Source organism: Amblyraja radiata, chromosome 7, assembly GCF_010909765.2.
Source record: "Amblyraja radiata isolate CabotCenter1 chromosome 7, sAmbRad1.1.pri, whole genome shotgun sequence".
NCBI lineage: Eukaryota > Metazoa > Chordata > Chondrichthyes > Rajiformes > Rajidae > Amblyraja > Amblyraja radiata.
The window spans coordinates 33,733,323-33,756,942 of record NC_045962.1 but is presented as its reverse complement, the minus strand read 5'-3'; the positions used below and the strand labels follow the sequence as shown (position 1 = coordinate 33,756,942).

Here is a 23,620-nt window from a genome sequence, read left to right as displayed (position 1 = left end):
GACAGCGCAGAAACAGGTATTTTGGCCAAACCGTCCATACTGACCAAATTCCCTAACTCAGTCAGTCCCCCTTGACTGTGTCAGCCTCATAATCCCACAAATTCTTTATTATCCAAGTAGCTGTCTGTGTCCTTTAGCTATTGCAATTGTACCAACCTCGACCACTTCCACTGGCAGCTAGTTCTATCTGCACATCGCCCTTTATGCAAATTTTGTAAAATAGTGTTACAAATCAACTTTAATCATTTCCAAATGAACTGGAATAGAGATTATAGTTCGAAATAATGACATGGACACTCCATATAGGTGTCCGCTGCATTAAGGAGTTGCATTCCTAGAAAAACATCCGTACTGCAATATTCTGCAACTTAAACATCCTCCCCCACCACTGCAATATGCATTCCTACAGGATGACGTTCATTTTATTGGCAGGGACGAAGAAACAACAAATGTTGTTAATCGTGGGACAATAAGATTTGCCTAGGAGGGTTAGCAGTCACAGGCAGGTCCTTCCTTTGCCAAGCCCTGTCCGGTCGGTGCAAGGACATGTGAACAGCTATCTCAGAGCGCAGTGCTGCCACAGTCGGCATCTGCACGGAATTCCCTCTGACGCCCAAGGCTTATGGATAAGGAAAGGTTTTAGATGATTTAACAATGAAAGGGATGGAATTTAGGCAACTGAAAAAAAAAAAAAGTACCGTGACTAAAAATCAATAAAGCATGTTGAGTCTTTGTCACTGTCATAAAAATGAAAAACATCCAACAGGAAAGCACCGTTGCATAAAAGCCAGGCGGGGGAGGTTAGAAGTCAACAAAGATTGTAAAACCAGCGGAAGGAATACAAGTGAAAGGGGACAACGGGAGGGAAAAGGGGACAAGTGTGTGCAAATCCAGGTGGGGCACGGGGAATGGAGGGAATAAAGGGAGTGGGGCCCAGCCTGGGGGGGGGGGGGGGTGGAAGAGGGGGACGAAGACGAAAATGTGTTGCTTTAGCATTTTGTGTTAACTTATTTTCTCTCCACGCATGTTCCATAGGAGCAGAATTCTTTCCTCATCTCAGTTTTGTAAATTTGATAAAGGAGAATTTGTGTGACATAAATGTTCATAGTGCGGAGTTAAAAAAAGCCTGCGCTAACAAGTCATCAACAAGTCTGAAGAAGGGTCTCGACCCAAAACATCACCCATTCCTTCTCTCCAGAGTCCCACTGAGTTATTCCAGCATTTTGTGTCTATCTTCAGTTTAAACCAGCATATGCAGTTCCTTCCCACACACTAACAAGTCATCAGCTCAATTGTTCACAAACCTGAACATCCAGGATAAGATAAAGAATATTAACATTTGTATCACTTTCCTGTTTAGAACCAAATGGAATTAATAATTTCCTGGCAATGAAGACGCTATTTTTTACCCAAAAATAAGGCGTGAAAATTTACCTGCATCTTGGAGGCCGGAGGGTAGGTTGTTAGCCCAGAAAAATGGACTTGGCTATCCCTCAGTACAGCAACATCAAGAACGATGTAGCTGTACTAAGCGGCTGTAAAGTGGGAAGCGGCTGTAAAAGGACAGCACCGCTGGGGGGGGGGGGGGGGGGGGTCTGGCCCGGGTGAGCACGACCTGGGCTGCACAAATTGACTGGGCTGCCAGGGGTAAAGTTGCGGGGAGGGCAGAAGCGTTGAAAAGGAGGGGGTCAGAGATCTCTCCCCACCTCGCATCTCTCTCTCTCTCTCTCTCTCTCTCTCTCTCTCTCTCTGTCTCTCTCTCTCTCTCTGTCTCTGTCTCGTCCCTCTCTCTCTCTCTTGTCTCTCTCTCTCTCTCTCTCTCTCTCTCTCGTCCCAGGATCTGGGAACTGCAACCAGTCCCGGGGCACGCAGGCGATGTTGCCGACCCCTGGACTAAACATAACCTCTGATCCTGTCCCACCATCCTTTTTTCAAAATTTAGCTACTTAAATTGGGGGTGCGTATTCGACGCAGGTGCGTCTTCATTGCCGAGAAATACGGTTCATACAACTTTCATACCTGTTCTTTGACTGAAGCCAAAATGGTGGTTGCTGTGGTCTCAGACTCCATTACGAGATGAGTGGGTGCTTCCCACATGGGAAGCTTCCCCTATTCCATCAATCGGACATTATCAGGAGCTGGCATGTTACCTAAACATGGGAAAACACAAGTTAATTCCTTCAAACAGTCTTTGTTTTTTCCTGGTGATCACAGCACAGAAAGCATATTATTTTTAAGCAAAGTTGAATTTAAAAGAGCAGGATATTTTCCCTTCTGTCATGGGTGCTTCTCTCAAATCCTGTTTGCAGGAACACAAACTAATTTCATCAAACAATAATCATAATTCCCCACAGGAATGATGCCCAGTAGCACTGGCTTCCTCAGGCAGGCTAATAAACACTGCTTAGAGTATGCACCAGTACCACTCTTGCTGCCACTTCATATATTCTCCCTTTTTCCCCTTCATTCATTTTACATATAGGTCTTACCACAAAGCCCTGAATCTCATTCCCATCCCCAATTGCTCAGGTTGGTGGTGATCAGCTACCAATCTGCACAGAAACATTCCATCTAGTGTAGTTATGACAGTGCTGCAGGGCAGAGTGCTTCAAGGATCCAATCTGTAGGAGCTGTAAAAGTCAGGATAATTTACAACTCGGAGGGGGACTTGCAGGTAATAATTTTTCCACATGTCTATTGCACTTGTCTACATTAGTGATGGAGGCTGCATGCTTGCAAGGTAGGGCGGCACAGTGCATGGCGGTAGAGTTGTTGCCTTACAGCGCCAGAGACCCGGGTTGAAACTTAACTATGGGTGCTGTCTGTACGGAGTTTGCACGTTCTCCCTGTGACTGCATGGGTTTTCTCTGGGTGCTCTGGTTTCCTCCCACATTCCAAAGACATGCAGGTTTGTAGGTTAATTGGCTTTGGTAAAATAGTAAATCGCCCTTAGTGTGTAGGATGGGGTTGGTATACGGGGTGATCGTTGTACGGCACGGACACGGTGGGCCGAAGAGCCTTTAGAGATATCCACACGATATCTCTAAAGTCACTGGAACACAAGTAATGGTGCAGAATCACCATCACTGCTTAACCAGTCAAAAAATGTTGAATTGGCATATTTACCAAAATGTAACAATGAAATTGTTACTTGCAGAAGCACAACAGGTTTGTAAACATTATTCAATAGATAATATAAACAAACAAAAGTTAAATAAATAAAACCTAATATAATGTAATACAGCATATACTGTAAGTGAATACACAAGCAATGGATTGTTACCAACATAACCTGCCATGTACCAGCACGGAATGTGTTCAATTCTGAGCAATACTGATATTGTAATTTATCCAGGCAAGTGAATAAAAATAATTCCATGACATTCCTTCTGGAAAGTCTATGGAGATATACAGACGAATGACTCATCACAGGATAGCCAGTCTCTGTACTGCTCTCATTATTGTAGTGATTGGAGAGTCAAGTCAAGTCACTTTTATTTCTATAGCACATTTAAAAAACAACTCTCGTCGACCAAAGTGCTTTACATTGGTGGAGGTACTAACGTTATACAACATTGGTTCATAGATGCTATGTCTCTCAGAGGACATCAAGAAAGGCTTGAGAGTAAAGATGAGTTTTAAGTCTCGACTTAAAAGAGTCGATGGAGGGGGCAGTTCTGATGGGAAGAGGGATGCTGTTCCATAGTCTAGGAACTGCAACCGCAAAGGCGCGGTCGCCCCCGAGCTTATGCCTGGACTGCAGGATGTTCAGTAACCCCAAGTCGGCCGATCTGCGGGACCTGGAGGTGTGGTGGGTTAGCAGACTTTTGATGTAGGTGGGGGCAAGCCCGTTAAGGGCTTTGTAAACATAAAGAAGGATCTTGAAATGTATTCTGAACCGCACAGGGAACCAGTGGAGAGAGGCCAGAATCAGGGTGATGTGGTCTCTTTTTCGGGTGCCCGTCAGGAGTCTCGCTGCAGCGTTTTGGACCAGATGTAGGCGGGACAGGGAGGATTGGCTGATGCCAGGGTAAAGGGAGTTGCAGTAATCAAGGCGGGAGGAGATAAATGTGTGGATGATCTTTTCGAGGTCATCAAACTGGAGGAATTGTTTTATTTTAGCTATCGTCCGAAGCTGGAAGAAGCTAGCTTTTACCACGGCATTGACTTGTTCGTCAAAGTTCAATGCCGAGTCAAATATCACGGCAAGGTTTTTGACGTGAGGTCTGAGTAATGGGGTAAGGCTTCCAAGGCTGCCTGCTATCACTTTGATTGAGTCTGAGGGGCCGAGAAGGATGACCTCAGACTTACTCTCGTTTAGTTGGAGGAAGTGCTGGGCCATCCAACACTTTATATCCTCGAGGCAGTGGATAAGGTAAGTAGATTTGACCCGTTTTTGGGCTTAAGGGGGAGATAAAGTTGTTTATCGTCTGCATAGCAATGGAGGAAATGCCGTGCCTTTGAATGACTTGGCCTAAGGGGAGCATATAATAATAATAATAATATAATATATCTTTTATTGTCATTGCACGTCAGTGCAACGAGATTTAGTGTGCAGCTCCGCTGATGTCCAGGAAAGGTAAATAAATACAATACATAAATAAACAAGCTGAATTGATTGACGTGACCATCTGAGGGAGACTGTCCAAAGGGGGTGGGTGGGGGGGCACTCATTTGGGCCGGTTCAGAGCCGCTATAGCTCTTGGGATGAAACTGTTCCGAGTCTGGAGGTTCGGGCGTAGAAGGCCTTGTAACGTCTGCCGGAGGGAAGTAGTTGAAACAGACCGTGGCAGGGGTGTGATGAGTCCTTATGGATGCTGAGGGCCTTCCTGAGGCACCGCGTGTGGTAGATGCCCTCCAAGGCTGGTAGCTCTGTCCCGATGATCCTCTGCGCTCTGTTGACGACGCGCTGAAGAGCTCTCCTCTCCGCCTCCGTGCAGCTGAGATACCACACAGAGATGCCATACGTTAGTATGCTCTCTGTGGTGCAGCGGTAGAACGTTGTCAGCAGCTGTTGGGGCAGACCAGTCTTTTTTAATGTCCTCAGGAAGAACAGTCGTTGCTGTGCCTTCTTGACCAGCGCGGCGGTGTTTGTGGACCATGTGAGGTCTTCTGAAATGTGAGTGCCCAGAAACTTAAAGCTGGACACTCTCTCCACACTTTCCCCATAAATGGAGATTGGGTCGTATTCTCCAGAATGGGACCTCCTGAAGTCAATGATCAGCTCCTTGGTCTTGGAGGTGTTTAGTGCCAAGTTGTTATTGGCGCACCAGTCCGCCAGGTTCTGCACCTCCGCTCTGTATTTTGTTTCATCACCGTTGGTGATCAGCCCAATCACTGTTGTGTCGTCTGCAAACTTCACGATGGTGTTGGTGTCGAATGCAGGGGCACAGTCGTGAGTGAAGAGGGAGTAGAGCATGGGGCTTAGTACACAACCCTGTGGTGTGCCGGTGCTCAGGGTGATGGTGGAGGACAGGTGCGGGCCCAGTCTCACTGCCTGCGGTCGCTCCGTGAGAAAGTTCAGGATCCAAGCGCATATCGGTGAGCTGAGGCCTAGCTGGTGGAGTTTGGTGGTGAGCTTGGTGGGGATGACCGTATTGAATGCAGAGCTATAGTCAATGAAGAGCATCCTCACATACGTGCCCTGTCTGTCCAGGTGAGTCAGGACAGTGTGAAGGGCCAGAGAGATGGCATCCTCTGTCGATCTATTTGCCCTGTATGCAAATTGATGGGAGTCCAGTGAGGCAGGGATGCTGGATTTAATATGGGAGAGGACCAGCCTTTCGAAGCACTTCATGGGGATTGGAGTCAGGGCAACCGGCCGGTAGTCGTTGAGGTTGGTGATTTTGGACTTTTTCGGCACCGGCACTATGGTGGCTGTTTTCAGGCACTTGGGGACCGTTGCCAGAGATAGAGAGAGATTGAAGATTCTCGTGAATACCTCCGCCAGCTGTCCAGGGAGAAGAGAATGGGGCCAAGGGTGGAACCTTGTGGAACCCCGCAGCAGAGGCTAGCTGGGGAGGAGAAAGAGTTGCCTATGTTAGTCGAGATACTCCTACCTTTGAGGTAAGAGATGAACCAGCTCAGGGCAGTGCCATCAATACCAACCCCGTACTGGAGACGGTCTATTAGGATGGTGTGGTCGACAGTGTCAAATGCTGCGCTGAGGTCAAGAAGGAGCAGGATTACACAGTCGCCGGAGTCAACGGTGAGCAGTAGGTCATTATGTACCTTCAACAAGGCAGACTCTGTGCTGTGGTGGACCCTGAAACCTGATTGGAAAGTTTCCGAGAGTATTTTGGTGAAGGCAAGGCATAAGTTGACTTAAAATTACCTTTTCAAGGGCTTTTGAAAGGAAAGGCAGTTTTGAAATAGGTCTGGAGTTGCTTGGCAAGGTGAGGTCGAGGTTAGGTTTTTTACATTAGGTGGAATTACATTAAATTGCTGAAGCTACACTGCCATAACAAAACTGAGTGTATTTTCACTAGCCGGTATTTACTGTAGATTACCAATTGTGGGAAAGTAGCAGATTTCTAACAACCGTAGCACAGAATACCAAAAATACAATAAAAAATTGTCACTGTTCAAATTTGGATAATTTGAAAATGCAATTCTACAATACTTATGATAAAGAGGAAACATACATTTCCAACGGATTGCTGAGTGACTACTTTGAACTCTGATCTACTAATATTCAGTTATTGAGAAAAGGGTTCACTGAATGGTTACTAAAAAGGATGCCATTTGGTAATGCAGTGCTTACTGGTTGCAAGCAACTATGCCACATTTTTGTAAAGTCAGTAAAACTGATGTTGAAAATCAAATATTAAAAAATCAAAACAATGTCTCGTAGGCTTTCACTGTGTCACGGTACACATGATAATAAGCTAAACTAAAGGTCAGGCGTCTGTCTTTGCCCTGAAAATTAACTCTTTTCACAGCTGCAAAATGTTTCAGCAATTTTTGTTTTTAGTTCCACTTTATTGTGTTATCTGCATATTAGGAAATATCACTTAAATGCAAAATAATTAATCTGTATTCAAAATACTGGTCTCTGTGCCAACTATGTGGGAACTCCACTGCGCACCCCACTTCTTTGCCAGGTTCAGCAGAATTTCCCATCCCAAGAGATGGAAAAATATGCTCAGTTTCAAGCTCCCCCACAAGTCCATAGGCAAGTACGCTGCTGAATGGTTCAGGAAAATCTCCAATCCAAGACTTCATTGGTTAATTGTCCAGTAAAGTAAAACCTACTCGGAAGATCTGATTTTACAGCAGATATGTTTGGGTCTCAATATCGTGATTCTACCCCAGGATACACAAAATCCTCAGGTACCAGTCTCATCTAACCGCCATATACCCACCCCGCCTAAATCAATGCTCCTGTCATTTCCATTGGTGTAACAGTACCTACAGTTAAACCATATTTTTCTGTATCAGTCACAGCAAAGAACATCTCGCAATTGCATCAAATCATGGCTTTGTCACTAGCAACTGCCTGTTTGAGGAACAGCAAGGGAGGGAAGGGCAGGATAGAAATTAACAAACATTGCTCAAGGATGCCTTCAATAGTTCAAGTGTTGTAACTTGTCAGGGCATTTCCTTCTGAACACGGTCCTTATATGGCCATCTCTATTTGCCCATTTCAGAATATTTCTTTCTATTTCACTTTCAATTGTGACTCAGCTTTAAAAAAAAATCACAAATGGGTGGATCAGGAAAGGGCTGCAGTTAATCATCAGATGGTTGCCACATTTAAAACATTAATCACCTGTCCATTGCAAAATTCCAACTAATTTAAATACGAGATATAACATTTTAATGATTGTGCCAGCAAAGAGCTCCCTGTTGCCTTCATTTATTCAGCCAGTGACAAAAGGAGTCATGGAAGTGGGCTTAATGTCTAAAGGCCAGTTAACATGTTCAAGTCAAAGTTGCAGAATGATTCATGCAAAAATACAAGTCAATATCTGCTACAATAATTTCACCCCACCTCGCTCATATAGATTTACATTATCCCGTCAGAATTGTAGAAGGCAAGCTATTGTTCTTCATTCACATAGATTCTTACTTTTCCACTATTGACCCTTTTATACTTCTAGTCTTCTGTTGGCCACTGGCTCAAATTATCTTAGACCTCAATATTCCCTTACTGGGATTTAACATGGATCTTCTGGACATTTCACAAACAAATTAAATTTAAACCAAAAAAAAACCCAAACTGCAGGTGCTAGTACTTAGAACTGCTGACATATCTGAAACAATAAAACTTAATTTTAACAATTGCTTCCTGAGTGTTTACAGCATTTTTTGGTTTTTATCACCAAATGATTTTCTCCTTTGTTATCACATGTTCATTTTGTGCAAACCCCAAACAAAGCCACAATGTCATCCTCCAAATACTTTCCAGACCTGACCCTTTGCTATCCTTAATTTACCCTTCCAATCACCGGGCCAGTTGAGTCTAATGTTGAGAATATTTGATCCTTCTCCCTACGCTTGCCATTCAACAGCTGTCCATGGAATATCGAGGCATTGGTCACTACTTTAGACAGTCAGCGAGTCTAAACTCCTCAGCAAATTTACAGTTCTCCAATTTGCTTTGCTGACCTTTTTCTTTTAAAAGCTCAATAATATGTTATCCCTGCAACACTTGTAATTTTGGCAATAAAATAGTTGAGTTATCATCAGTTCCCTTTCAAGTTCTTGTCAGCCATTAACTAGCTTGGCCGTTGTTTGGTAACTAAAAAACATTAATTGCAAGTTTCAGTGTTAAGCTAAAATTGATTTGAGGCAGAACTGAACTTCAAAAAAAAGTGGATGGAGGGACATAACCAATTTCCAAATTGAACAGGAACAGCAAGAGTCTCAATTAACTTCACCCAGGTGTTGGCCTGGGGCTTCATGCCAGAAGTAGACTGCATTTATTCTACAACTTTTTTTGTTAAAAAAAAATCCTACAACTTTACCAGCAATACAAAACTAGTCCAATTTTACTGTAGATGTGTGAATACAGCTAAAATCTTAATTTATTTTCATACCTATGCCAATAATTACTCAGTTAAGAATGTGTTGAACCATAATCCTGCTGGAAAAAGTTGGAAATTAAATAAAACGTTAAAACTTTACTGTACAGAAAATTAGGAATAAGTGATGATTAACGGGTAAGTGGAAGAGGGGATCCAGTGTTGCAAAGCAATTGAAAAACTGCACCAATATGTTATTTGGATTCCATTTTATACAAAATATCTGGTGCAAGATTTTACCACCACAGGATTTAGTTAGGGAATCACGTCCTCCAATCCAGTGCACGGTATTCAATGCTCACAATGTGAGCTCTTGCACATTGGAAACAGAAAGTGCAGATTGTGTGGGTTACACACAAATACCTGCAGCTCATCCTCAGGAGTTGCTGGTTGCTGCCACTTGAATTCTCCACCTCACTCCCATTCTGAAGCAATTCCTTGCTCCATTTCACCAGGATGTTGTCTGGGATGCAGTTATGAGCAGGAAGTGGAGGGGTTGCATCTGCTTTCTCAGGAGTGGAGGTTAAGATAAGGCATGATTGAGGTATATTTTGAAGGTGGACTGCAGGAAACATTTCTTCACAGAGAAACTGGCAGAGTTTATATCAGGAACTTTTCAGTCACTTCCTCAATTGGCAGCAGCACTAATCATGATTAAGATATTAGATCCATTCCTCTTCAGTTGAAGAATTCAAAAGACTCGAGAATCAAAATGTTTAATTGTCATATGTACCAACAGTGGAACAATGAAATTCTTACCTGCAGCAGCATAACAGGCCTATAAACACAATACTTGTAGATAACAAAATAAACAAATTCAATTAATTAAAAACCCTAATAGTTCAAAAAGCCATAAGTCCTTAGTGCAACCATGGCAGTTCGTAGCTCATAGATTAATTAGGTTTTTTCCCCCAGTGTTCAAGAGTGATGGTTGTTGCGAAGAAGCGGATCTTGAACAAGGACATCATGGTTTTCAGACTCCTATGCATTCTTTCCGATAGCAGGAGAGAAATGAGGGTGTGTCCGGGGTCCTTGATGATGCTGGTTGCCTTTGAGGCAGCACCTTCAATAGATCCAATCTACACTTGAGAAGGCATTGTTTTTGTCTTTACACCATTATTGGTTGTTTGACATTTTTATATACACACTGAACTACTGTTTGTACGTTATTATCATGTTCACAGAATACAAAGTAAAGTTTACAGTATATCTGTTGTGTTGCTGTAAGTAAGATCTTCATTATTCCCTTTCAGGACATATGACAATCAAACAGCTGAAGCTATCATCAGCGCCTCTACTTCCTGAGAAGATTACGGAGAGTCGGTTTGTCAAGGAGGACTCTCTCTAACTTCTACAGGTGCACAGTAGAGAGCATGCTGACCGGTTGCATCGTGGCTTGGTTCGGCAACTTGAGCGCCCTGGAGAGGAAAAGACTACAAAAAGTAGTAAACACTGCCCAGTCCATCATCGACTCTGACCTTCCTTCCATCGAGGGGATTTATCGCAGTTGCTGCCTCAAAAAGGCTGGCAGTATCATCAAAGACCCACACCATCCTGACCACACACTCATCTCCCTGCTACCTTCAGGTAGAAGGTACAGCAGCCTGAAGACTGCAACAACCAGGTTCAGGAATAGCTACTTCCCCACAGCTACTTCCCCACAGCCATCAGGCTATTAAACCTGGCTCGGACAAAATTCTGATTATTAATAACCCATTATCTGTTATTTGCACTTTATCAATTTATTTATTCATGTGTGTGTATATTACTTATGATATATGGACACACTGATCTGTTTTGTAGTCAATGCCTACTATGTTCTGTGTACTGAAGCAAAGCAAGAATATCATTGTCCTATCAGGGACACATGACATTAAACTCACTTGAACTTTTATAACCACCCTCGGTGAGAAGTGCCATATGGATTGTCCTTTCATCTCTATCACTGCAGGTTAATATTCATCAAATTTAATTCACAAATTTTGTTCAACAATAGTCACAAAATGGGGCTTAACCAAAATGCAAAAAAATCAATTGCATCCTTTTGAAAAAGCAGAACAAATCCAATATAGCTTGAGTATTCTAGTTTCCTACTAGTCAATGGTAAATTGATAGAAGATCTGTTGTTAATTGTGTTAAAGAAGCACTTACTTTACCAATGAACTGGCTATCAAATGTTCAATTTGGTTTCACTAGGCACAGTTCCAGATATTATTACAGTCTATAATTTAATTCATAGTTCCACAGGGGAATTCCTGCAATTAGTTTAATTGACAACATACAGCATCATAGGTCAATGTCTGTCAATCAAGAACAAAAAAAAATCTCCCTACTGACTGGGACATACCAGCTCAAAGCACAATGAGAGTGAAGATTAATTACCTTAACCTAGAATATTGAGTCAGACATATATAGCACGGAAACTGGCTCTACAGCCCTCTGAGCCCAGGTCAGTGTGGACTTAACCATTCACTGGCACAAGAGTACCCAAGGGGAATATCATATGCCCAACCACCTTCAACTGTTTCATCAACAACTTCTTTCCATCACAAAAATCACATGAAGATGTTTGCACATTAGTAATGATTAAAACTAAATCTTTAATCAAAAAGCAACAAAAGTTGAAATATTGGAAATCTGAAATAAAAGGTATCTGTAGATGAGGTATACAGAATTGTGAGAAGCAAAAATGTAAAACCTATGGGGTATAAGATTTAAGGCAAGGGATTGGAGATTTAGAAAGGATCAAATGAAGAATTATTTTAACCAAAGGCTAGAATTTGGAATGGTGTTTGAGGGGGTGGTGGAGGCAGAGGCTTACAACATTTAACAAGTGTCTGGATAAACACTTGAATCACAAAGGCATAGAAGGCAATGGGCCAAGTGTCATAAAACAGGATTAAGTATACATGGGTACTTGATGGTCAGCACAGATACAGTGGTATTTACCTTGTGGAGGAACATTCTTGCATTAGAGACAGTTCAAGGAAGGTTTACTTGTCCGATTCCTGGAATGTAAAAAGTTGGTTTTGAGGGAAAGCTAACTGACAGGGGTTTAGAAAAGTGAGAGATGATTTTATTAAAACAGATTCTGAAAGGAGAAATTAGGCAATAATTCCCTATTTAGCCACAGAAACTGGCCCTTCAGCCCACTGAGCCCAGGTCAGTGTTGGCTTAGCTCCAGGGTGAGAGAATTTTCACCACAAGGGCTGTAGCAGTTCAGGGCAACTACTCACTGCATTCAGTGAAAATAAGAACACAAGAAATAGTAGAAGATCATTTGAATCCTCCATTCAATATACTCAATCTTAAACTAGAAAGAGTGCAGAGAGGGTTTGAGGATTGTCAGGTCTCAAGGATCGGCACAACAGGGAGAAATTGGACAGGCTCGGACTTTATTCCTTGGATTGAAGAGGCGAAAGGAAAGATCTTACAGAGGTGTTTAAAATCATGAGGGGGAATTGATATGATGAAGCACAGAGTCTTTTAACCAGGGTAGGGGCATCAACAACCAGAGGACATAGGTTTCAAATGAGAAGGGAAATATTTAATAGGATCATAGGGGTTAACTTTTTCCACTCAGTGGATGGTGGGTACGAACGAGCTGCCAGAAGAGATAGCCGAGGCAGATACAATAACATAATTTAAGAGATTTGGATGGGTACATGGATAGGAAAGGTTTAGAGGGAATATGAACCAAATTCAGGCAAATGCTCAGATGGGGCATCTTGGGGACATGGATAAGTTGTGTCAAAGAGCCTATTCACGCACAATTGGACTTTATGACTAAGAAAAAGTAGACCATTTAGCTCCTCAAGGCTACTCTACCATTCAATACTTTATGCCTATTATTTTAGTTCTGGGCTCACTTTTTTTGCCTTCTCTCCAGAGATGTTGCCTGTCCCGCTGAGCTACTCCAACTTTTTTGCGTCTATCTTTAGTAAATTCACTACCTTCGGGATGAAGTTTCTTCATTTTAGCCCAAAGAAGCAACCCTTTATTTTGTGACGTGTGAATACATGGTGGCCTTACCAGTAACATTCACATCTGCCAAACAATTTAAAAACTCTCGTTCCAAATTCCCTTGGTATCACCTCTCAACATTCACCATCATTCCAGTCTGAACCTCTCACATAGCTTTCTGCCCATGTAAAGAAACAAATGAGCAACAGACTTTATGACTTGGAGCTTGTTCTAACATTTAGCAGGACCACAGTCAATCTGATCTTGGCACAAGCTTCACTTTTCTAACCATCACTCCAGGCCATTTCACATCCTTACAGAACAAACATTGCAATATATTCCATCTGTCCAACTCGATGGAATATATTCCAATGCTTAGTCGCCACAGTTGCATGGGAAGATAATTTCAAAATTAACAACCTTTGGAGAAGAAATTCATCTTCAACAAGCAACTCCTTTTTACTGAAATTATGTCCTCAGTTCCAGATTCCCTCGAGGGGAAACATCCTTTCTACATCAAACCATGTTAGAATCTTTCAGAATCTGTGTTTTAATAAAATTGTGCCTCATTTTCCTACATTGCAGACAGTTAGCCTTCCCTTCACAAACCAACTCTTTACATCCCAGATATCAACCGAGTGAAACTTCTTTGAACTGCCTCCAATGCGAAAACACTCCTCCACAAGGCAAAATGTCAAAAAATCCAAAGCTCAGAGCACTGGCATGACAAATGCTACTAATTTTCTTCAAGCTGTCTGTAGATAGTGACCTCGTTGTGGACACCATCCACTTTGATTGATGCCTATCCATCATTCAGTCAAGTGGGAATGCACTTATCTGGTTACCGCTGTAGATAAGAAAAATAAACCCTCCAATTACCCAATCTTCCTACTCACACACCATTATCTCAACAGTTCACAGCCTCGCCTGGGGATCTTCCTCCTCTCCCCCACCATTTTCATCGATGCTGACACAGAAACCACAAATTCCAAATGTAAACTCACGAAAGCCCGAATCAGAAGTTTCTGAAAGTTGATAATGCCACAATGCACCTGGAGTAGAGAGACTCAACTCCCGAGTTAAGATATCCACACTAGCTCAAAATTACTCGAAGCATGTTGGAATTGCTTATTTTCAAATTCTTCCTTGACTTTGTTCTCTCCTTCATCCCCCATAAGGCTTAAATCTATGTGTACCTCCAATTCAGGTATCTTGGACATCCGATTTAATTTGCTACAGTGGTTGCTGTGCTTTCAGCTGCCTCGACCAAAATTCAGAAATTATCTTTAAACTATCGCTGCTCAAAACCTACCCTTTTTGATCATGTATTTTACTCAACCATCCCGTTTATTCATGGGGTTCAGAGACAAATTTTGCTTAATAAGTTGTGTGTCTTTAGTTTTACAAAATGCAAGTGTTGTTTTAAAGTCTTTCTTGATCAATAAAACATGAGATTTCTACCAAAGTTGTGGATTGCATTCGCCACTGTCATGAAAATAAAATCAATAAACATTTCAAAAAGCTTTACTAAAACAACCAAGACTATTATCACATTTGATATTTCTATGGTAAGCATACTAGAAAAAAATTGAATCAGCCTGAAAGGTTGACCCAAAATGTCACCTATCAATGTTCTCCAGAGATGCTGCCTGTGTCCTATTGTGTAAACCAGCATCTGCAGTTCCTTGTTTCTAGTTCCTTGTCATTTGAACCTCAAATGAAGTTCAAACAAAATTTGGTTTCTGCAGTCATACAACAAGAAAAAAAACCAAGACACAATTAACACAAACATCCATCACAGTGAATCTTCTCCTCACTGTGATGGAAGGCAAAGGCATTGTGATGGAAGGCATTGTCTCCCCTGTTTTCCATTCTTCTCCCGATGTTAAAGCTCCCGGCAGGCGATGGTAAGTCCCGCGGCCGCTAAGGCCTCGCCGGACGATGCAAGGCCCTGCTCCTGGTCTTGATGTTGGAACCCCCGGCGGGCGATGGCAAGTTCCGCGGCCGTTAAAGCCGCGTCGGACGATGTAAGGCCCCGCTCCAGGTCGTTTGCAACCCTGCAATTCAGGCGAGAGAAGTTGTCGTTGCAGGAGCTCCTAAAAGCGGTCTTCAACCAGGGACCCGTAAGCTCCCGATGTCATCGTCCACTGGGCCTGCGGCTGGAGCCTCCGAAGTCGAGTCGCAGCCGCGCGCCACCACAGCTCTCCACGCTCCGAAACCGGCCAGCTCCATGATGGTGAGCCAGCAGGCTCTGCGACTGGAGCCCCCAGGTCGTTCCTGTTGGAGGCCGCTCTACGGTGCTAGGCCCCAACGACAACGGAGACCCGACAGGGAAAAGGTCGGGTCCTTGTGCAGGGAAGAGATTAAAAGGTTTCCCCTCTCCCCCGCCGCCCACATATAAGTTTGTCTTTTTTTTTTCCCCGTTGGGTGTAGTGGTTTATATATTGTTTAACTATGTATATGTGGGGGGGAAACTTAAATCTCTTCCCTGTACGGGGACCTGACCTTTTCCCCGTCGGGTCTCCGTTGTCATTGGGGCCTAGCACCGTGGAGACATCAAGACCCGGAGCAGGGCCTTACATCGCCCGGCGCGGCCTTAACGGCCGCGGGACTTATCATCGCCCGCCGGGGGCTTTGACAACGGGAGAAGAATGGAGAGCAGGGGAGAGACAAGACTTTGCCTTCCATCACAGTGAGGAGGAGATTCACTGTGATGGATGTTTGTGTAAATTGCGTTGGCGGGTGTCTTGGTTCTTTTCTTGTTGTATGACTGCAGAAACCAAATTTCGTTTGAACTTCATTTGAGGTTCAAATTACAATAAACGGTATTGTATTGTATACACAGCTAAAAACAATATATAAACTACAACCAAACTATACACTCAACAGGACAAAAATTTTAAAAAGACAGACGGACTGCAGAGGCACCAAAAATTGTAAGAACCAACTTTTCCACATCTTCCAAGCACAATTACAGTATTTCTTGTAAAAACAGCAGGCTTGAACTGGAGATTTCGAACTTGAGAGCTGCATGTTAATACCTGTAGTCACATTTCAGGTATGGAAGGAAAGGTGAGTAGGAAGGAACTGCAGATACTGGTTTACACCAAAGTGATGGACAAGTATGCAATACAAATGCATTATAAGGTAAATTTAATTACTACACTTATTCAGAACATATGCCCAGAACAAAATTCACCTACCGAAACATACCATCTTAAGGCAAAATATATAATTAGTGCAAAGAAAATGACTAATAATGCATAAGGAAAAAAAATCCAGTCATAACTGCTCTACATCGGTGAGATCACACGCGGGCTTGGCGATCGCTTTGCCCAACATCTCTGCTCAGTTTGCATGAACCAACCTGATCGCCCAGTGGCTCAGCACTTCAACTCCTCCTCCCATTCCAAATCCGACCTTTCTGTCCTGGGCCTCCTCCCTGGCCAGAGTGAGTCCCACCGCTAATTGGAGGAGCAGCACCTCATATTTTGTTTGGGTAGTTTACACCCCAGCAGTATGAACATTGACTTCTCCAATTTCAGGTAGTCCTCGCTTTCTCCCTCCTTCCCCTCCCCAACTCTCCCACAGCCTACTGTTTCCGCCTTTTCCTTTCCTCTTCCCGTCCCCACTTCCCCATCAGTCTGAAGAACGGTCTCGACCCAAAACGTCACCTATTCCTTCGCTCCATAGATGCTGCCTCACCCGCTGAGTTTCTCCAGCATTTTTGTCTACCTCTGATTTTATTGTAATAAGCTTTTGGATGCAAAGAAACTTAATGATCATTGTGATTAAAAAAAAATTCCCAATACACCAGTTAGAACCGGTTAGAAACAATGACTCAGCAAACAAAGAAGTTTAAGAGGTTAATACAATTTGCCAAGTCATTACAGGCGTTTTAACATTTCTGGAAGCTCCGAGCTGGTACCTGCTTGGGCATGCAGTTCATCTTCACAATGCTTTGCTCCAGGAAGGCTGCAAGTATTGTCAAGGATGAATATCACTCTGGCCATTCCCTTCTCTCTTCTTTTTTTAATCTTGTGGGAGAAGGTAAAGTACCATGAAAGTTTGGGCAACCAGACTCAAGAACAGCTTCCCCCCCCCCACTGCTAGATGGCTGAACCAATCCCTTTTCATATCCCATTCCCAGAGGTGCAGCCCTCTATCTCTATTCTTACCTCTATCTCATTTGGTTATCCAGTTATTGTACTTTAATATAATTTTGCACTACTCAAGAGTTTGTACTACAATCTTGCACCATTCTCCTGTTTTGCACTCATCATTGTATTCGTCATTACATTATGTATACTGTTTATTCTGTGAGCTCCACATACACAAGAAATTGCATTGCATCCTGATGTATATGACAATAATCTAATCATTTAATCTATCCAGCGGTTTTAGCTATGACAGTACAACCTTGGAGTTGGTGAAAATGTTTTACAGAAGATGCAAAATCAGCAGAACACCAAAATAGTCCAGAAAATAGGTCTACATGCAAGTCAGCAGAATTAAAAAAGGTCAGAACAGATGTGTTTAAATATTTTTGCTTCACTAAATGTCCTTCAGAAATTAGTCCAAAACCTAAACAAGACTATCTTGTTCTGGAATAGCCCCCTAGGGTGTGAAATTCATCTTTACATCGCCTGAGTCACCCTTCCAACTGTATCTAAATCAAAAGGAGACATAAGGAACTGAAGATGCTGGTTAACAAAAAAATGCTAGAGTAACTCAGCGAGTCGGGCCACATCGCTGGAGAACATGGTTCGGCGATGCTTCGGATCAGGACTTGATTCAGACTGATGAAGATTCCTGGCCCGAAACATCTCCTATCCATCTTCATCAGAGATGCTGTGTGATTGTTACCCTTGCATTCGTCTTTTTTTGTATCTAAAAAGAATTCACAGAGACATGGCTCACCCCCAGCTCCCCAGACTCAGCGGTCCAGCCTGAAGGGTTCTCCATCCACCGTATGGACCGTACCCTGGCATCTGGGAAAGGGAGAGGAGGGGGCGTCTGCCTCATGGTCAACTCTGCGTGGTGCTCAGACGTGGCAGTCCTGTCCAACTCCTGCTCTCCACACCTCGAACATCTGGCAGTGAAGTGCCGTCCCTTCTACCTCCCAAGGGAATTCACCTCCATTATCCTGACCGCGGTCTACATCCCATCCCAGGCAGACGTCCGTCTGGCACTGGAGGAGCTGCACGCCGTGGTCAACAAACACCAGACATCTTACCCCGAGGCATTTACCACCATTGCTGGGGACTTCAATAAGGCAAACCTAAAGAAATCACTCCCTAACTTCCACCAACATGTCTCCTGCTGCACCAGAGGACCTAACACCCTCGACCACTGCTACACCACCATCAAGAATGCCTATCGTTCTATCCCTCGCCCTCACTTCGGTAAATCCGACCATACCGCGGTGCTGCTTCTTCCTGCCTACAGGCAGCAATTAAAGAGCGCACCCCCAGAAGTGAGGACAGTACAGAGCTGGTCGGGGGGGGGGGGGGGGGGGGGGGGCAGAGGAACAACTCCAGGACTGTTTGGAGTCTGTAGACTGGGCAATGTTCAAGGACTCGGCAACGGAATATGCCACAGTCGTTACAGACTTCGTAAAGAAATGTGTGGAGGACTGCATCCCTACAAAAACCTTCCGAGTGTTTCCCAATCAGAAACCTTGGATGAACTTTGAGATCCGCACTCTTCTGAAGTCCAGACACAGGGCATTCACTTCCGATGATACAGTGGCCTACATGAAGTCCAGATATGACCTTGGTAAGGCCATCAAAAAGGCCAAAAGGGACTTCTGCTCCAAACTGTTCGGCAGCTGTGGCGGGGCCTGAATGCAATCACCTCCTACAAGGCGAAACCAGGAGGCAGCTCGAATGTCGGCGAAACATCACTCCCTGACGAGCTCAATGAGTTTTACGCACGGTTTGATAGGGAGAATACTGATGTGCCTTCCCGATCCCCCATTTGCTGTGATGGCATTTCAGTCTCAGAGGCCAACGTAAGGGAATCCTTCAGAGGGGTGAACCCCCGAAAAGCACCTGGACCTGATGGTATACCCGGTCGTGTTCTAAAAACCTGTGCGGACCAACTGGCTGGAGTTTTTTCAGACATTTTCAACCTCTCACTTCTGTGAGGTCTGAGGTCCCCACCTGCTTTAAAAGGGCATCAATTATACCAGTGCCCAAGAAGAGTAAGGTAACGTGCCACAATGACTATCGACCAGTGGCACTAACGCCGGTGGTGATGAAGTGCTTTGAGAGGTTGATCATGGAGCAAATTAACTCCTACCTCGACAAAAACCTGGACCCACTGCAGTTCGCTTACCGCCACAACAGATCAACGGTGGATGCGATCTCGCTGGCCCTCCACTCCGCTCTGGACCACTTGGACAACAAAAACTCATATGTCAGGCTGTTATTCATCGATTACAGCTCGGCATTTAACACAATTATCCCCTCCAAGCTGGTTACCAAACTCGCAGAACTGGGTCTCTGCGCATCCCTCTGCAATTGGTTCCTCGCCTTCCTCATTCACAGACCACAGTCTGTTCGTATTGGTGGAAATGTGTCAGCCTCGATAACAATCAGCACGGGAGCACCTCAAGGCTGCGTGCTCAGCCCCCTGCTGTACTCACTCTATACTCATGACTGCGTAGCCAGTCACAGTGCGAACTCCATCATCAAGTTCGCTGACGACACCACTGTTGTGGGGCGTATCACTGATGGGGATGAGTCAGAGTATAGAAGAGAGATCGAGCAACTGTCCATATGGTGCCAGCACAATAACCTGGCCCTCAACACCAGCAAAACAAAGGAACTGATTGTGGACTTTGGAAGGAGTAGGAGGGGGACCCACAGCCCCATTTATATAAACGGGTCGATGGTTGAAAGGGTCAAGAGCTTCAAATTTCTGGGCGTGCACATCTCTGAAGATCTTTCCTGATCCGAGAACACTAATGCAATTATCAAGAAAGCTCATCAGCGCCTCTACTTCCTGAGAAGATTACGGAGAGTCGGTTTGTCAAGGAAGACTCTCTCTAACTTCTACAGGTGCACAGTAGAGAGCATGCTGACCGGTTGCATCGTGGCTTGGTTCGGCAATTTGAGCGCCCTGGAGAGGAAAAGACTACAAAATGTAGTAAACACTGCCCAGTCCATCATCGGCTCTGACCTTCCTTCCATCGAGGGGATTTATCGCAGTCGCTGCCTCAAAAAGGCTGGCAGTATCATCAAAGACCCACACCATCCTGGCCACACACTCATCTCCCTGCTACCTTCAGGTAGAAGGTACAGGAGCCTGAAGACTGCAACAACCAGGTTCAGGAATAGTTACTTCCCCACAGCCATCAGGCTATTAAACCTGGCTCGGACAAAACTCTGATTATTAATAACCACTTTTCTGTTATTTGCACTTTATCAGTTTATTTATTCATGTGTGTATATATTTATATTATGGTATATGGACACACTTATCTGTTTTGTAGTAAATGCCTACTATGTTCTGTGTGCTGAAGCAAAGCAAGAATTTCATTGTCCTATACAGGGACACATGACAATAAACTCACTTGAACTTGAACTAAAAATCAATGATTGATTTAAAGAGGCCTTCACTGTTCCTGAAAATCAGCAGAGAAGCAGGCAAAGCAGAACAGAATCTAGAAGGGCCAAAAGAGAAAGACTTTTGAAGCAAATCACTGCAATGAATCCATTGGCCTTTGGCCCACCGGGTCCGCACACACTAGAGATCACACTAACTCTATCCTACACACACTAGGGACAATTTACATTTATACCAAGGTAATTAACCTACAAAAACCTGTATGTCTATGGAATGTAGAGGGAAACCGACGATCTCGGAGTAAACCCATGCAGTCAGGGGAAGAATGTACAAACTCCATACACACAGCACCCGTCCGGATCGAACCCACGTCTCTAGTGCTGTAAGGCAGTACCTCTACCGCTGCACCGTGCCGCGCTTAAATGATTGAAAAGTTCATGGGAAAATAATAAAGCCCCTGTCCCACTTAGGAGACCTAAACAGCAACCTCTGGTGACCTTGCCCGCTACCCCAAAAAAAAAAAATCAAGGTCGAGGTGACCTGCAACCTTCTACCACCTCCCACGCATATATTGAAAACCTTCCTCGACTATGAACAAAACCGCCTTCGACTAAAAAATTATCGATTTTTAAAACGGCAACCTATTTTTAGTCGAGGCCGGTTTTAAACATGATGAAAAAAACAGCAGCAACCTAGATGAAGCCTTGACCTCGCGGGAACCACTTTCGACCATTAGGGAGAGTGACCAAAACTTCCGGTGACCTCATGGAAACCTTGGGGGGCGGGCAAGGTCACCAGAGGTTGTTGTTTAGGTCTCCAAAGTGGGACAGGGGCTTAAAGGTATTACTTTTTTTTTTTTTTTTTTCAAAATAGACTTTATTCAATTGATAAATATATACAATTCATGAACCATTCGAACAAAAAATTCATCCGACATTTTCGGAGACTATACAAATTTTTTTTAGTACAATATTTTTACATTTGTCAAATTCCACCAAAACTGTCCCCCACCCGTGCCACTCTGTGGCCCCTGTCCAAGTAATAAATATATACAATGTGTGCACAGTTCGAAAATTCCATCCGACATTTTTGTAGGCTATAGAGATTGTTCAATACAGTTTATGTCTTTTAAATTCCACAAAAATGTCCCCCACCCGTGCCACTCATGTGGCCCCCTGGTGTGGGATACCTTCCCTTAATTTAATTTGAGGGGCGTCTCCACCATACCGTGCCACCATGTCCAACAACGGAAGGACCCTAGACTGTGGCCCTCCCCCACCGAGCCTTGGCGTTGGCTGCACCAAGCTTCAGCGAGTCCCTTAGCACGTACTCCTGCAGTCTGCAGTGGGCCAGTCAGCAACATTCCCTGACAGACATCTCGCTCTGCTGGGTGGTGAGCAACGCTCGGGCAGACCAAAGAGCGTCTTTCACCGAGTTGATGACCCTCCAGCAGCACTCGATGTCAGCCTCTGAATGTGTCCCTGGGAACAGTCCGTAAATCACAGTCCTCTGTGACGGAGCTGTTCGGGATAAATCGTTCCAGGGACCCTTTCATACTTCTCCAGACTCTTTTTGCAAATCCACACTCTGCAAAGAGGTGGGCAGCCGTCTCCTCTCCATAGCAGCCATCCCGAGGGCAGCTTTAGAAAAGCAGCCCATTTACAAGAAAAGCAGCCCATTTGGTGAATTTTCAATTAAAGTCACTGAAGTATTTGAACTTGAATAATTTCTGCACAAGAAATGCTCATTCCCCCCAATCCATATATTTTCCCCAAATCTTAGAAAGTGGTACATCTAAGGAGACTTTAAAAATCCAAATTTGTATGTTTTGAATTAAAAATGGGCGCAAAATTGGTTTCTAAAGTAAATGCCCGATTTTATATATGCAAGGTCACTGGTGATCTGGTGGGATCAGGTGTTTTATTTCTTACCTTGTTAAATACCAGTACCTATTCTAAGTATATTTATATCGCTCCCAAACTTTGTCAACCATTTGTAAACTGCATAGACTATATTCGGAATTCCTAACCTGCAGGTTATTGGGAACATGTGTAGGAAGGAACTACAGATGCTGGTTTACACTGAAGATAGACACAAAATGCTAGAGTAATTAATTTGGACAGGCAGCATCTCTGGAGAGAAGGAATGGGTGACATTTCAGGTCGAGACACTTCACATGGGAACTAGTTTTTGATGGCACTGGAGAGATGGGTGACATGTGAAATAAGTAACATTTTTCAATGTTTCAAATAATACTGAAACATTTTTGGTTGGTCAGAGCCAAATGACCTAGCAAATCCAAGCAATTTGATTGCATATGGAATTGATTGTGGCAGAAGGGGAAGAGGTAGGTAGTAGTAGAATTTTTAAATTGTTTTAACAATAGGAATATAATTTGAATTGTAAACTAGTGAATTATTTAAAACCAATGACTGAATACACTACTGATTGAATTCCCAAGTTTTACATGTTTGCTTAAAAATGGCAAAACACCACACATTTTAGAGAAGAAATATTGTCTTGCAATTGTTTGATTACAATCCATGCAGAGGTTAGGTTGTTAATATTTTCAGCATTTAAAATATCAATATCTTTGTTGAGGTATAAATCAGTTTGTGTAATTAAAATAAAAAATGTCTCATGAACGCGGTCTTTGGAGGAGATTTAGATTTCCTTGCTTTGGAAACGGGTGTACCACTGAATTTATATGGTGATACAATAATTCAAAGGTCCAATCTTCTTTTCAATGTTGTACGTTGTTGTACACAAAAAGCAGCAGCCAATACGCATAGCAACCACAAAGAAAATTACTTCAAATTACTATCATCAACCAACAGGCAACCGGGTGGGATTTTGGCTCCAGGATTGTCCTAGCTACAAACTTAAGAAAAAGTGGTACTATGAACTTTTGATTGAACTATGAACTATAGATTGATGGTGTACAGTTGCTCACAGAAATGTTATTTGTGACATTGTTCCAAGATGCTCAAATCCTGTCTCAGGTTGAAACTATTAGAGAGAGAGATAGGCATTCATCTGGTAGGCTCGTGGAGTGAGAA

At 43.5% G+C, this 23,620-nt stretch overlaps 1 protein-coding gene across 5 annotated transcripts in view; it reads right to left on the bottom strand.

Annotated features, from left to right (window-relative positions):
- Positions 1 to 23,620, bottom strand: part of pkp4 (plakophilin 4) — a 156,050-nt gene that overhangs the window by 122,351 nt on the left and 10,079 nt on the right. For 4 of the 5 annotated variants that reach the window (XM_033024087.1, XM_033024085.1, XM_033024088.1 and 1 more), the window contains exon 2: positions 2,020 to 2,150. In XM_033024087.1, coding sequence (XP_032879978.1) covers positions 2,020 to 2,097 — 78 coding nt within the window. In that variant the 5' untranslated portion in view covers positions 2,098 to 2,150. Of the gene's footprint in view, positions 1 to 2,019; positions 2,151 to 9,041; positions 9,086 to 23,620 lie in introns of all 5 variants that reach the window. The other variant, XM_033024086.1, reaches the window with a different exon arrangement.